At 41.1% G+C, this 16,665-nt stretch overlaps 1 protein-coding gene and 1 long non-coding RNA gene across 2 annotated transcripts in view; one reads left to right on the top strand and one right to left on the bottom strand.

Moving 5' to 3' along the window:
* Positions 1-6,826: 6,826 nt before the first annotated feature.
* LOC120322607 lies at positions 6,827-9,647 on the bottom strand. Its single transcript, XR_005562415.1, has 2 exons — positions 9,255-9,647; positions 6,827-7,437 (listed from the first exon to the last, which is right to left on the bottom strand). It is a non-coding gene; the product is annotated as an uncharacterized LOC120322607 (long non-coding RNA).
* Positions 9,648-10,575: 928 nt separating this feature from the next.
* DPYD (dihydropyrimidine dehydrogenase) overlaps positions 10,576-16,665 on the top strand; it is a 338,238-nt gene continuing 332,148 nt past the window's right edge. Inside the window, exon 1 of the mRNA XM_027740750.2 lies at positions 10,576-10,670. Within this exon, the coding sequence (XP_027596551.1) occupies positions 10,632-10,670 (39 nt within the window). The 5' untranslated portion in view covers positions 10,576-10,631. The remainder of the gene's footprint in view (positions 10,671-16,665) is intronic.

Below are 16,665 nucleotides of genomic sequence, written 5' to 3' on the forward strand. Positions count from 1 at the left end.
TCCTTAACATCTTAAAATTTACTTTGGTTTAAAAGGCTGTTTTGTGTCCTGCAGACCCATTATTTACTAATATAAATGCTGCAAAAGCAGTCATAATCTGCTTGAAAATTAACAAAACTAGATTGACTTTATACTCAAAAATAAACTGTTCACAGAGGAATAAGTAAAAAAAGACTCCTGATGCTTTGACAGAGTTAAAAGCAAAAGTTCCACATGGAATATGGGCAAGGGAGAAAAGAGGATGAAAAACAGGTGGTAGAACGGAGAGAAGGGAAGGGGATAACAAAACAAGAGGAAAAGTGTATTTAAGGCAAAAGCTTATACCAAAGAAGCACGTGCAGCCCTGGGTGTATGCTTGTGGCACTTCAAAAAAGTTATGACTAAAAAAACCCCAAACTCTACTATCGTGTGTATATTGATAACAGAGTGGTATCTGTATTGTAGCAACTTCAGATGGCCATTTATTTCAGAAGGAATCAAGGTGTTACATACTAAAACTTGGCTTAAATAGACTCATATTTTGAGTACTTTTCTTTGCTCTTTGTATTGGTATGGTAGAAAAGCAACCATTAGCTTAGCTAGCCATCTGCAAGCTGCTGTGGAGTAGTACAACTGAGCCTTAACACAGTTGAGAATCTGGACCTAAATGTTCCCTTAAAATAACTGGCACATGAACGGTCTGGTTTGCCTTTCAAGTTGGCAGTAGTTAATTGAGGAAGACTTTAATCAATACTTCATGTAGTTTAAACCTGATGCAACCAAGTAGCCTGCCTCTGAGACACTTTACAACAGAGGTTTGCAATCTTCCTAGGAGTCAATGGCATTTTGATGAATAATATTTCTAGCAGGCTAATTTTCTAGCTAATTATCATCAAACACCTAGACAGACTTTCTGCAGTACTAGATATGCTTTGGAGAAAAAAAAATCCCTTCAATCAGGGGCAGAAGGAAATTATAAATTCATTGGTATAAAGATTTTCAAATCTTGAACTAGTGGTTCATTACTATATCTTGGTAGCAAAATATAACATCTTATACATGATAGATAACAAAAATAACATAACTGATTTTGAAATTAAAAATCACAATCCATGGACAGAGTCCTAAATTGTGTATTAAAAAATAAGTTGTAGCAATTTTAAATGGCATACTGTGTTTTCCTCCAACAAAAGGGAATGTTTTGATCAAAGGGATTCTATGCATTTTTTGTTTTGCTGACTGCTTTAAAAGAAAAAATAAACCCTACAATACAGTTTAACAAAATTCACAGATCTGAACAGAATTTACAGCACTTGTTATCCCAAGTATATTCTTCCTATTCCAGAACACTTGGAGGTTACACTTAGTCATAAACGTTTCTAGTCTACCTCTCTTCATTCTATTCTGTGCAAGTAGTATGAGATGGAGGAACAGACTTAAAAAAAGTCTTATTGGAAGAAACAAAGCCAGGTATGTCTCTCTCTGCCACAGTCTGCATCCTTTCAAGTTCATCCTGCTGATACCAATGCTTGTCCCTCACAAGATCACAACTATACCTGTAGTGAGTGTTACTTGCTCAGTGTCACATTACTTGAGCAGTGCAAAATCAGATCAAAGGAAAATTGTGTTACCATGGCTTTAATGGGGGGTGGGGAAGCTTAGCTTTAAATGCCTGGTATGTACTTGCAAAGCATATAACTCAAACCCAGAGTAGCAAACAAACGTAACAAACAGATGGGCCAGCCAGTCTGTTACAACGTGGTTTAACTGCAGGTCTGGCTCTGTGTGTGTGGGAGCTCCTTAGTCAGTCTTGATTGTCATAGCCCCATTGACTCTGGTATTTACAATACCTTTGTTTATAGTATTATGATTAATTTCTTCTGTAGCTGAGAAAAAGAATAAAAAATAAAAAGACCTTTTAAATCCTGTGATATTCTGCTCCTTTCAGGCTTATAACAAACATCCAGTGACAGTGATATAGGTTCTCTCTGCAATAAGTGTGAAATTACAAGTATGCATATGTATGTGATCTCATTGTCAGTATTTGACAAGTTAAAAAAAATTGTTTTGGCTATAGAAGCTATTGATGTAGGTGTTATGAGGCATGTGGGAAGGGTCCTTCAAGTTTTTGGAATGCTTGAAGCAGGAATTTGCTGTGTGGGCTAAAAGGACTATACCTGCGACCCTCTCTCCCTTCATGAGGCCCAGCCAGGTGGAGATCACACTTTCCTAGCTGGCTGTTGTGGCTGTAGTCCACTGTAGGCAGTCTGCATGAAGGTGGAATGTAGCATAGCCAAAAGTTGCCATAGCAATAGATTATTATGCAGTTACACTAAAATCTTGGATATGTACGTACTGCAGTTAAAGTGATAATTGGTCCAAATCTGGGGAAGGAGCTCTACTGGATGTAATCTTAAACACAAACAAAACCCCAACAAAACCAATCAACCAAAAGAAAAAAAACAACCAAACAAAAAAACCCAACCAAAAAACCAACAGCAAAAAAACACCAAACCTTTTACTCATTTGTGTAAGATGTGGGCAGTTCCACAGCATCATGGTTTGGCTTTTTTTTGTATTTTGTTAGGATCTAAACTTTTATGAGATAAATGGCACCCAGCATAATAGAGTACATTATTTTTGTCAGACATACATTTCAGTTTCAGTGAAAGTTGTTGTTTTCTTGTGTGAGACGCATATGCAATACATAGTAAAAAAATGCCAAAACACAAACTTAGGCATGAGATTAGACAATGTAGTCTTGTTTTATTTGGTGGGAGAGCATTTTTTTTTTTTTTTAAGCATGGTGTGTGTCATAGCAGTAGTCATTTTCAGTGGAAATAAGATGCTCTGCATTGGTGGATAATGTTATGAAGGGTTAATTTCCAGAAGGAATCTGGTTTAGCTCAGATTTTTTTTTAATCAAATTGACTCTGCTTGATTTGATGTAGTGATCTAATATGACCTTGATTAAATTAGAGAGAAAATGATGATGTAGACTGTTTGTCCTATTGACAATTACTACCTTAGGCTAGGATGGCAGTGAATTAACGTCTTACCCACATTTTGCAGGGACCTTGGGTAGGAATTAATTTCTTCAATTCATTTTGACCTTGCCAAGAAGGCAATAACCGTTGCCAATTGTCAAGTTAGCCTATTTCACCAGTTCAGCAAGAGTTTCAGGAATTTGCTCAAAACAGTCCAAGACAGATGACTAGCTTGTCATCAGCCTAGCAGTTTAGCAAGGACATAGGGATGTACCACAAGTCACATATATTATCTGAACATCAGTTTTCCAGTCAACAACTGAGACTGTGGATATTCTTTATCCATCATCTCATACCAGCAGTTGGGTGCCACAGCTACATCTGAGGTTGTAAGTAGAAATTTGCTTCCTTCTATGCAGAGTATAGGTCCTGGGTAAAAGTCATCTCTATAGGTAAAAGTCATCTCTATAGCAAGCTAGGGAAGAGATTGTCTTGAACTGCCCCATGGCATACTTGGTTAAGTTTTTGTTCTTTTTTCGCTACTTGCTTCTACTTAATTTCCAGTCCAAGCACTATGTTACTTCACAGTAATTTTTATGCAATAGAAAGAACTATAGAACAGCAATATTTCATTGCTTGGCTTAAACAAAGCATTGAAGTTAATTACCTGTGTTTGTTAGTGCTGATGGTTGTTGAATGCTATTATAAAATTCAAGCTATAGTTGGGGTTTGTTGCACTGAAGACTGTAAAGATCTGGATAAGACAGTAGCCTTTATTAGAAAAGGATTTTCAACATGGCCTTTTAACTGGGTTTAAATCTTGCAATAGGATCAATACATTTCACGGTGTACATGGCCACAATTGCTGAAGTTACAGGACAGTGTAAAAGAATAATTTGCATGTAATGTAACTCGCTGTAGGAAGCAACTTGCAGGCATGTGAAGGTAGGGGTAAAAATGTTCAGAGTCCTGTTGGTGTTTATATAGAGCACTGGTGGAGGGAGGAAAGCTTTGCTGTTTTAATGGCAATCCAAAATGTATTTAAGTTAACATGGAAAAAGAAAATGTTAGTTTTTTGTACTATAATAACTAAATTGGAAGATTTCTATGAATATAAAGCTAATATGTGCCATTACACAGCTAATCAATTAATGTAACTTATAAATTGTCATCTCCAAGCATGTAGACAGTCCTCTGGGAATGTCATGCAGTATATGTATGCTAGGGAGAAGAAAAGTGCCCACATTACAAAATCAGACAAGTTAACTCTTTATTCTTGTTTTGCCTTTTCTGTTAATACTAATATTTCTCTGGCAAACCTGCCTACCAAGCAGACTTATGATGAGACTAGCACATGGTTCCTATCAGTTGCTATGGTTTTTCTTTTGTAGTGTTCTCATTAGTACTTTAATAATAGATTCTGCAATGACTGTCAGATTATTTTTTTTCTGTTTGGTCACGGGGCATAGTTGGAGGTATTAAAAAGGTACTAACCTAGCCTAGAACTGCTGCTGTTGGTCATTAGGTATTACCAAGCAGGGCTGGGATTTCAGCCATGAGAGGAAGGGATGTATTGCAGAAACAAAGGACTAATTGCAATTACTTATAAGGACATCAGTTACTATATTTCTCTTGGAAAAACACAAACCTGTTTGTTCCTTTTTGAGCTATTAAATTTAGAACAACCAAAACACTTTGTTTCAGGGATGTTAACCTGGTGGCACTTTTTCTTTTCAAAATAGTAATTTTGAAAAGCAGACAGTAGCCATTTTGTTTGTCAAATGTTTGTTTTATGATGCATTTGAAAAGCTATCAAAGTTGAAACGAGTTATACTGCAACTATAGAGATGAATAGTTACAAACTAGTATTATTTTGTAAATAATTCAAGAGGCTGTTTTGTACCTTGTCAGTATCTCTGGAAAGCAACAAAACTACAGAATCCCTGAAAATAAATAAATTTCTTGCTGATGCTGTGGTTGGAGGGGTAAATTCATGCCAATAGTTCAGCGAGTATATTGGTGGTGTCTGTCTATTTTGGAGGCTGATCTTCCTCTGATCTCACTGCATGCTTCCCTTTGAAACTGCAAGCACAGAAGTAGTTAATTTTGCATGGTCATAAGTTAAGGAGTAACTCCCCATCTCTAACATTTACCTGAATGGAGAAACACTTGCTGTTGCCAGAAGTTAGGTATGTAGTACATCCATTCCCTAATAGTTTAGCAGTCTGACTTGGAGAATTGGAAGCCTTCTCTGCCCAGGGGAGGGAGGACTGGTAGGTCAGTTTGCACAGACACCAGCCAGTTGACACCTACAGGACTCAGGTGAGCTCGGTATCATTTTGTCCTACTTCCCTGCTGCACAGTGAAATGGTTCCAAACCAGGTCTCACTCAAAGGGCAGACCTCACCCGTGTCAGAAACTTGCTCCTGGGGGAATGTAGAAGATGCAAATAATGCAGTGTACTGGACCTGGCCCTTCAAAATAGAACTTATTTTTCACTCTTCTCACCCCAGAGGTGTATATGTCTGGAAAGCAGCACCCTTTGCTTCTAATGCCCAGGACTGAAAGGTTGAATGTGACACCCCTTCTACCACAACTACGAGATGTCTCAGAAGCAACTAAGGAATTTCAAATTTTCTGATCTTATAGTGGATTTTGGTTTTTGTCCAGAAAGGATAATTGATCTGATGTAACTGAGTGGCTGCTCAGTATCTCTAAAATTGAGTCCAACATACTCTTCCTACAAAGTACTTTCAGCCTTGTCTCCCTCATGTTCAGTGCTCCAAAATCCCATCTTAATCTGAGATCACTAATTGCTTGTATCCACTCAAGCCAAATGTGTACACTTCTTAGCTTACAAACACTTAGACTTCTTGACTATTCACTTAGCTAAGGTCCAGTAACATGAGAAGCACATTAAGAGCCTGAAAATAAATTGAGGCACATGCAGAGAAAAGATTCTCAGAGCAGTGGAAACCTAGGACATCAATTTAGCAGTTCTCAAGCTTGGTAATAAATATAGGGTTTGTCTACAGATGTCATCACTGGAGACTGGAGGGGGGGAAATAGCCAGATTTTTCCATCCCCTAAAATATCCTAATGAAACATTTGGTGGAATTTAAATAGGAAAACATTATGCTATGCCAGGAACAAGTTTTACTTTCTAATATTTCTTTGAATTACATGATAGTAGTTATCAAAAGATGTTTGTGGTGTGAAAATATGTGGGTTCGTTTTGCTTAATTTTTTCCCCCAAGATGATCATGTTGAAACTTGTGGTCCTTGCTAGATCTTAAAAATTATTAAGCACTTTAGGAGACAAGCTTTTGTTTACACTGATACAGATGGCTGGAATAAATTAGTGGACTCACTAAAGAACAGCTCATTTTTAGTTTTAAATGCATTTGGGCGCTTATCAAAGCTCACATGGTGGCCATTTTATGTTACTTATTCATCTATTTGTTCTTTACAATTCCATGCCCACAGGCTACATCTGAAAATGGTCAGAGCTTCTAATAGAATTAATAATTGTCTCTCATACCTAAAGAGCATTGGTACCACTGCACTGTGGCATACCCTGGGTTATCCTGTGTAGCTATTCTCTCTGAAAAGCACTGAGAGTAAATCCAATTGCAAACAAGCAGATTAGAAAGGCAGTGTATGTCTTCACTACTGTGAATGTTTTAAGTTAAACATTTTCCCTAAATTGCTGAAGAAATGCACAAAGTTGTAATTATATACTGCAACATCAATGCCGCTACTTTGGGAGAGGTAGTCAGAGCAAGCTTCCCCAAATTAAATCTTGAATTCCAGTCCTTCTGTATTGGATTAAGATGAGTGAGGACAAAGGATTGGCATAGTTACTCTATGGCTCTTTACTTATGGACCTTTCAGAAACAGTACCGTAAAGCCTCTCGCCTTCAACTTTTTCACGTGTATACGCTTGTTTCCTCCCTAACACCAGTACAGTGAAGACATGCAAAACAAGTGTCCTCAGAGTTGATGAACCCAGCACTACTTCTTTCAGCTTTAATAGTGATTTGCCTTGTCCTGGGAAAGTCACCACCACTGCTACTATGACTCCAAGCATAAGGGAAGAAATCAAAATGAAGTTGTTGGGAGCCTTCAGAAGCTGCTTGTCATCTTCATGGCATTTTCTTGCTAATCCCATTTCTCTTGGACCTTCTGCATACTTGATATATCACCTTTACATTGTTGAACTTGGCTGAGCCAGAGAGGGCACAAGCAGCATGTAACTGAAATGCATATCTCTTCACTGTCATAGTGAGGTGCTCGAAGAAGGTAAAAGAGCAACTTGGGTGCAATTCAGGCTTTTCCAAATCCTATGAATTTGACAGATGAACTTGCTTACGTGTAAAGAGTAATCTGGGCTGCTAATTCAGATGCTGGGAGATGCTGTGTGACTGTAATCATCACTCTTCATCAAATGCAACGAATGAGGAACCTGGTCCTGGAATAAAAAAAGCGTGGGATTAAAGAGGTTCAAGGTACAACTACACAATAAATTAAGGTCTGGGATGTCTGTGTTTCTAGTATTTGAATGATGTGAATCAGGGGCAGTTTTGATGAAAAAGTGGGGAGCTGCTCGTACTATATGTCAGTACACTGAGACCTCTAGGCTCCCTAATACATCACTGCCAGAATTTGAATGTTGAACTTTCTGAGTCTACAGTTTACCCTTTAAATTCAAAGACTAACTACTGCAATGGCTGGAGGAGGAATCTTTTGTGTTAGATTGCAGGCTGTGTTCCTCAAACCATTTGAAATTGAAGGACATGTCTTTTCTCACTGCCTGCTGCCCCGTCCTCCTTTGCCCTCCCAGTGGGCAGCCATTTCCAGCACAAGGCTGTTGCTGCTCTGGTAGCAGTGAACACCTGAAGCTTTTCTGAGAAAGTTCACGTGCAATTATTTCTTTGGCATGTGAGCAGATTTTACCTGAACAGCACAAAGAACAAAAGGTTAATGGCAACTTTCAAAAGTCTATAACTCAACCAAGCCTTAACTGCATTTCATGTCAGAAGTGAAAGTTAGGTCTTTAGCATCACTCTGTTTCTGCTGCTTTCAAAATCCTGCCGGGGGAGAAAAAACTTTAAAATCAGAGGCTTAGCACTTCTTTATGAAAAAAGCCCAAACCATATCTGGGCTGTGTAAAACTTGTCTTACTGAATTTTTTTATAACTCTTACTTTATAAAAGAGGAGGTACTTGTATTCTGATGAATGTTGTGCATGTCTTTATCTGTCTGTCCATTTATTTTCTGAAACAAAGTTCAGCTGTAAACATGCTCAGTGCTGATAAAAGCACTATTTGCCACAGCTGAGAATCCAGAGTTCAGATGGGTGATCCATGGAAGACCAGCCCTCCTGAACTGCTGGGGAAAGCTGGCAAACAGCAGCAGGTGGCATAGCCTGGCTGACCGCTGTGGTTTAAAGGCAGTAAGTTGATCCTCAAGAGAAATGTGTAGGAACAGAAGTAAGAGGAGCCATGAGTTATAGCAGGGTATTGTTAGGTCTCTAAATCCCTTTCTCTGACCTGTACTTCTTGGCAGAATAGGTCTTGCTTCATTTGTAAGGAAAACTGCTTCTATGAAATCTAAATGGTGTTACTGTTTTCTAGTTTCACAGGTCAAAAATCCTACAGGTGTCAGGTTCATTTGACTTGCTAGATTACATGAGGGTAACCAATGATTTGTAACTTGCAGAACAAGAGAGAAGATGGGCGTAATGCAGAGCTCAGTGTCTGCTGCTAGTCTCTTCTAATGTAAATGCTCCCTTAGAACAAATGGAGGAAAACTGTAAGTGCTTGGACACAAAGCAGTTTATCATTACATATGCATGGAAATAATCTTTGTGAAAATGACTTACACTTAATGCACTTGCACAGTTAATATACTACTGTAGGTCAGGAACAAATGCAACTAGGAAACTCCCCAGCTAGCATCAGAGACCACTGAGCTGCTCTGCAATGTCAATATTAGTGAAATGAACCAAAGACTCTTGGATTTGTTAGAGATAAGTACTCGCAGTGCAGGAGATCCTGCTTCTGATTTTCCTGCCAACAGTTTAACTGTTTTCCATGGGTGATTGTAATCAGCAAGAATTGTTATGCAATAGTGCTGGAGCAAAGACTTGAGAAAACACAGATCTCACTTGAGACACAAAAGATCACAGCCTTATTTCTCCACATCTTATGAAAGAAAAAAAAAATCTCCACTGGGCCTCTCAAAAGTTCTCATTTACAGAGATGGAAAGAAACCATTTTTCTTTACCTTGTAATTATTTCTTCATGCTATTCTGTGAGAGGTTTTCTCTCCAGAGATGTGAAAGGAAAAGGCAAGCCAATTCCCTCCTGCACCCAAAGGGTCATCAGTCCAGAAGCTACATACACTTTTTCCAGGCTTTTTGTAAAGCAAATAGGAGTAGGCAGCCCTTTTTTAATCTTCTATTATTTTTTTTTTAATGCTGTAATAAAGAAGGGAGAATGAAAGCTAACTGGATAAAATGAGTGCTATAAAGAGAATGTTGAAGAGCAGATCTGGGGTATGTTTTGAGAAAGGGAGAAAGAACCCAAGAAGTTGTCTGGCACACATATTGGAAAATTAAAGATTAGTCTTAAACTTCTCTGTTCTTGTGAAATGGTGATAAAAACTGTTGTATTTTGGAGAATCATAGGTGTGGCTACTTGAAAGTGCTGTCTAGAAACTGATGTTACAGTGTTTGGCTTGTTTGGTGCTTTTCGGTTTGTTCGCTATTTTTTTGTTGTGGTGGTTTGAGTTAGGTTGTTTTGTCGTCGTCCCCCCCCCCCCCCCCCCCCCCCCAGCCCATGGAGAACACTTGCTTTTGCTGGTTTTGTTTTTTTTAAGGTAGCAGGGAAGGTAGAACTTCTTTGTACGTTTGTTGCAGTGGGAATATTTATTTCAGTGATACCATAAATATTGTGTTTCTGGTATCAAACAGTCGCAATGTTTGGGAGGAAAGTCACTGAAGAGCTCACAAAGACAGTGACTGGGCCTGTTGGCTTTCCTGGCACTTCCCGCAGCAGGATGGCTTCTGGGAGGGGCGTCTCTGAGCAGGTGGGAAGGCTCGCTGTCCCTGTCGGGACAAGAGTGAAGGTTCGGCGACAGCCTAGGCCAGTTGGGCTGGGAGAGTGTATAAGTGTAACCCTGGGAAGGGTCCACCCCTCTTTGGGCAGGAGAGGGGCCGTGGCCCCAGGTGCAGCACTCATAGCGTGCAGGCTGCTCCTGTGGGATTGTCATGATAAACACCCAGGGTGATCTTTGGCCCTCTCCGCGCAGTTTCCCTTCCAGGATGTGCAGGAGACCGGGTGTGCACGTGGTCCGTGATGGGGAGAGGCACATGGACTCCGGCCCTTTCCCGGCGGGGCAGTGTGTGCTGAGCCCCCCATACAGAGCTTCCCTGCCCTCGGTACCCGCTGTCCCTGCCGCGGGCGGTGCCGGACCCGCGGCACACCTGTGCCCTGCCCCCGGGCGGTTCTGCCCCGCGGGGCGGCCCCGGCCCGGCGCGGGGCGCGCCCGCCCACCTGGGCGTTGCTGCCCGGGCTGCCGGCTCCGCCTCCTCCCGAGCTCCGCTCTGTTCCACTCCGGGACTGCGGGGAGCCAGGGGAAGGCGGTGGCGGTGCGGACACCATGGCTCGTGTGCTGAGCCGGGACCCGGTGGACATTGAGGTACCCACTCGCCCTGCCGGGACGTGCGGCTGTCGCTAGCGGGGAGGGGGCTCTGCCCGGCGGCGGCGCCCGGGCCGGGAGCGCCCGGCAAAGTTTGGCGGCGCTGGGGGCCCCGGGGCTGGCCTGCCGCCCGGGAAGCCGCGGCCCTTGCCGGGACGGCCGCCGGGGCAGCGCCGGGCGCAGCGCTCCGGCTGTGCCCGTGTGCCTCCTCGCCCCGGGCAGCGCGGCAGTCACCCGGCCGAGGGGTGTGCGGGGGTGGCGCCCGGCGCCTCCCCTCTCCGCTCCTCTCACTCTACGGAGAAGTCGAGGGCGGGGTCTGGCCGAGCCCCATCTCCCCGGTGGGGTCGGTCTCCCGGTTCTGGCAGGGTTCCTGCGGGGCGGCGCTGCTCGGGGGCCGTGACCTGGTGAGCCCTTGGCGGCCTCAGGCTGCCAGGCTGGTGTTCTCTGTCCTGCAGCTGCCTGTGGGCCGGTGGAGATGTGCAGGACCGCAGCTCTTCGCTGTCCCACCACGGGCCAAGCTGAGCGCACGGGCTGCACCCAGTCTCCGTGGACTAAAGCAGTTGCATGGAAGGCTGAGCAGGATGGCAGGTTCAAGTGGCTTGCTGCACCTGTGGCACTTAATGTTTTTGTATGACATTCCTTGCTTCAGGTCTGGCTGGGATCTTGGAAGTAGGTTCGGGGCCTGCCCTGGTGCGAGGCGGACTGACCACTGCTAGTGCAGTGAAGTACGTGGTGAACTCCTGCCCATGTTAGCCAGTTTGTATGGTTGGGCTTCAAGGTAGCTTTTTCCCACCCTTCACAGGACCTCGCATGTGGCTGTAAACTTCAGCTCTTTATGAAGAGTCTGGAATATATCAACTTGCAGTTGATAGTCTTGTTCTTGCCTGACACAACTTTTTGTACCTTACCTTGAAATGTAAGGTACTAAGTTTAGGGTGGGCTGTTGCAGCTCACTGAGGACCGAGTCATAATACCTGAATGTGCACAGCAGCAGCTTGAACACACCTCTAGGTCAGCTGTGACTGAATTTTATCATCAGTTCTCATATTGAGTTTTTGTGCCTAGTCCATTTCCTAACTGAGCGGCTGCCCAAACCGTGACTCATCTCCAGAAGTGGAATGAGCAGGAAGAATGAACTATCATAGAAGTCTTCCTGGTAGTTAGGGAGGCACTGTGGTATGAAATCAGTAGTCTTTTACCAGCTCAGTGTTTTCAGAGCAGCCAATCTGGGATTTTTCAAGGGTTGAAGATAATTTTTTTTATGACAAAGGATTGATTTTTAGTTGTACAGGTTGTGAGTATTTTCCTCAAATTTTTAATGCAAAATATTTCTAGGGTTACATTGTTTTGCATTTCTAGATATATGACTCAGATTCAAAGAACAATATTACGATAGGAGGGTGTATTGGTAATAGTATGCAATACTACATGATTTAGAAGACTGATGGATTTTGAAAAGGCTAGCATTTGCTTTACTCTGAAGCTGCAAATAGAAACTTTGCTCAGCATCTTACTGTGTTTTTGTTTTCAGCAATCATTTGAACTAGCAAGGAAATCAAGGCAGTCTACTTCTTACCAAACGTGTTGTCCTTTCCCCATCTGTTCAAATAAATTTAGTCATTGTATGATTTGTCTCTCAGATGAATATATCAGTAATTGCTTATAATCTAATTGTAGCCCTCCGTGGTGTTGTTTGGTTTTTTCTTTTTCCCCTGCATAGAACTTTTTTTTTTTTTTTTTTTTTTTTTGGGAGAGGGGGAAGTATTTTCAATAAAATGTATTTTATTTTTATTTTTGAAGTAGGGACAGTGTGTGTTAACTAAGTCTATCATTGTAGGTAAATATTCTCAGTAATTTGTTTGTTGAGGGGAGCAATCTATCAGCTTGAGCACTGGCAGCACAACTTGAATGTTTTGGTCAATTTCTTGGCTACAATATAAAAACTGAACAAATGATTTAATGAAACTTATCTCAGCGGTTAGTGTCTCAAATTCAAGTTCATATAATTAAAATATTAAATATGATCTTCGAAGTCCAGGTATTACTTGATAATTTATATAAATAGTTAAGGCTGAATAAAAAAAACATGTCATCCATTAAAGAGGAGCTGAGAATCTGTGCTAGAAGTAGCTAAAATCACAGCCAGTTCTCCAAGTTATTTTACAAAAGAAAAATTCCAGGAAGCTATCTCCAAGGAATCTTGTCCCCCTTGTTCAGCTTCGCCAGGGGGAAGCTGAACAAAGAAGATAAAGGAATTATATAGATAATCGTGTTCTGAAAGTCTGCTTTGTGGGAGACTAGGTGGGTTGTGATTTAAGTATATGGTGGTCTCCATTTATTTATTTTTTTAAACACTACAACTACCACAAAAATAGCTCCCAAAATATCAAAACAAAACACCAACTCCACCTCCCCTCAACTACTGCCAACCCCACAAACTCCAAACACTGCCTTTTTTTGAATACAGTCAACTGTCAAAATGTGCTGTTAATATTCCTTGGATGCAGATACTCTAAGCAAAAGGAAAGAAAGCCTGTTCAAAAATAGCTACATGTGAAAGTACCTACCTTGTATTTATGGTACAAGGACTTGCCTTGGATTTTTATTTATTACCTCTCTAAATATTTTTAAGAATTTTTGAAATCTACATTTTGAGGAAAGCAGTCCCTTTCTAACTTGTAATGTGAAACTATGTGAAATGTACATGCAAGATCCAGAGAATGTTTACAGACTTCATGTAAGCTTCCCAGGGATACTTTGGGAAAGAAAGTCTTCCTTTTTTCACCTCTCCTTTTGTTTTTACCCGATTCCTTCCTATCATTGTGTATAAGCCATATGTAATTATATCTATTGCAATCTTCAATTGGGAAGAATTGGGAGAAGAATAAACTTGACAAGTGAAACTTGCTTACCTTGCTGTCATAGTCCATGATGCGTAGCACCTGCTAAGTATATATTCCAGGGAATGAAGAACCATCACTTCTATCAAACCTGCTACTTCAAACAGTATAGAAACTGCAGGTTGTACAATAAGGCTTCCTTGAAGCTTATGAGCACTTCCCTAGTGGCCTTTACATGCAGCAGGAAACACAAGAAGTTCTGTTTCCCTAACCGATCCTGAAGCCAGGTGAGTCCTTTGAGTTCAGGCGTGCTGTCTGTACCCTTAGTGAGCTGCTCAAATAGCCTATAACCTCATTCCACATTCCACTAGGCACTGAGGAACTCGTGGAGCCACCTGTGTCCTCACTAAGGACCCAGTGGGCGCAGTCTGGTCCTTAAGAAACATTCCTTTGCACCCTGAAGTTAATGTTGTTTGTAAAGCTTTTGTTCACAATAGGCAATAGCAATTTATTTATACCTATGGATTACACCACCACAGAAATAAGAGCACAGTGAACAAAAAGCACAGCAAATGTTAGATTTCTAAAGTAACACCAAAGATGCTTGGGATGAATTTTATAACTTCTACAATAAAAATATGTGACTTAAGAGCCATCTATACTGTCTGAAGCTAAATGAAAAGAAAGGTTGACACAGTTTATAGTGACAGTGTTCATTGTATTATAAGTGAAAGTGACACAAATTTATCCTGATAATTCTCAGGCAATTCCCAGATTGCAATTTCAGAACATGGCTCTAGCCCTTCACACCTTTCACTTTATTCTCACTTCTGACATCAGTGCTGGGGTGGAAACAGCTGTGACAACATTCTAGGTACCCAGCTGCTGGTCCAACAGGGAATTACCCATCAACACCCAACTCCCTTTTAAACATATGCAACAGATGATTCAGAAGGAAGGTGAGATCTGTGAAGTGCCAACATACTCTCCACCTCCTGTAAGAATGATAACACCCTTTTTCACACTAAGTTATGTTGGGGGGATGGGTTTTAATTTACTGTCAACGTTTCAGGTTTGTGACAGTGTGGCAAAGCATCTCTGCTCTGCTGGGAAGAAGCCCTTACCAATGAAGGCTGGGAGACCTGCTCTCACTAGCTGTAGTCTGGATGGCAAAGAGTTATAAAGTGTTCACCACCCAAACATCACCGAATGAGATGACTAGAGAGACTGCAGAGAAAACTAGAAAGCAGTCAGGAAAACACAGCACACAGAGACCAATACTCAATAATGTCGTTCATGATTCTACTCAACACTTCACAGTTTTTCCATTCATTAATTTCCAAGTACTTGATTTGGCAACGTTAATCCTTCATATTCTCATCAAATGGATGAGAACAGTGAAAGACTGCAGGTAGAGAGGTGTGTTGGAGAGCTAAGCTTGTTTTGCTCAAAGGGGGATGCAGGGCAGGGATTGAAAAATAAAAAGTACTGTTAAAACACAGGAAACCTTCAGCAAGATAGCAGGTAATTCTACTAGTCAGCGTGGCTCACAAAACTGTCAGGCAAAAGTTATGTGAATAAATAGCTGAAGCAGCTTCATTTGATCTAGGCTAAACTTTTATTTTTAAAAACCCCAATTATTACAGTGTTTCTCTCTGTTGTAGATACCTGTTAGTTGTTTGAAGTTCCATAATGAAGCTTTAGTGTGTAGAATGTTTTTATGCTATTGCTTTATAGCTTGTTGTGATGATCAGATGGCTGTTCCAGATTGATGGCTGTGTCTTCCTAGGGTCATTTAACAAACAATCAGTGAGGAAACAAAGCTTCCTGTTTTTGTTTAATGAATTTCTCAAGTCTTTTCATTGTTTTAGAGGTTTTATTATAGTAAACCCTTAGCTGAGTGGAACAGCAATTACAGCATGATTGCTAAGACCTCATGGAAGATTATGGACCACAATTACCATGTCTGTCTTAGAGGATTGAACAATATGATTTACTCATCAGGTTAAAATTTGATCTGGCAAGTAGGAAGGAAAGTCTTCTGTATGAAACATTTATCTTTTTATGTTTTATGTGCAAATCCTGTTGATGCTCAAGGAGTTATGTATGGTCTTGCCTCCACTGCTGATAGTTTGCAAGGTTGTAGTGCTGAAATTCAGTCAAGTCCTCCAAAATAATTGTGTTGGAAAAAAAAATTGACTCGTGCTTTTCATTTTCCCTCAACCTTTGAGTTTCAATGTTACTTATGAGTTCAACTTCCAACTTTTTCCACATTCTTAGCATTCTACTCTTTTTCTAAGAAGATCTTTCAAATAAGAACTGCTATTCCCACCTCTTTTCATGGCTGGGACTTATGAGTAGTCGCTGCAGTGAGCAACTCTGAAAACGAGAAGGAACTGAAATTCATTTTCCTTTTACGGAAATGGATTTCCTGATGATTTTATGTTGTAGACCAATCTTGAATTTTATTCTTTCCTCTGCTTAGTGTTACATCTAAGAAAGTAACACTACATGTCTATATAGGAAGCTGAGATCCACAAGGCAGGATTTTGCCCTTCAGCTATGACAAGTACAACGGTGCAGGGCAGTCATTTGAGATGCATTTGAAGGGGGGCAGTTTTAGCAACAGGGCAGAATTTGCACAATTTTCAGTGCATCCCAGAGAGGTGTGGCTGTATCTGATGGACTGCAGTTTACTTGGACACAAGATTGCTTAGCTCTCTCCAATCTACCAGCCAGCATGCATGCATGGTGCAGTTTGTGCTACCCAGAGACACAGACTGCTGCTTTTAAAATTAACACTTTTAAAAATTGCACTTTTCATCCTATCCTATACCATTTTGCCAGTGTCAGTAAAATGACCCAGGGAACACAAATGTAACTGGCACTGAGTTGGGAACACACTTCTATTTAAAATATTGAGAAAAGCTGAAATTCCTGGTGGCTGCAGACAAGCTGGATTGAATATGTCCTGTTTGTTCTGGCTATGCTAACCCTTTGACAGCACAGAGTTCAAATCAAAAACTGCTTTCTCTCCCTCCCTCGTTGCCTGGCAACCTCCCTCCTCTTATTAGCATATGATTTCTATTCCTTTTTTATTTCATCAGTACAGTGTTACACACTCTGCTCCCTGCCCTGTGCTGTTGCCTTTGAGA

This window comes from Pipra filicauda, unplaced genomic scaffold (assembly GCF_003945595.2).
Source record: "Pipra filicauda isolate LSUMZ 115617 unplaced genomic scaffold, ASM394559v2 scaffold135_size2527700_pilon, whole genome shotgun sequence".
In the NCBI taxonomy this organism is placed as follows: Eukaryota; Metazoa; Chordata; class Aves; order Passeriformes; family Pipridae; genus Pipra; species Pipra filicauda.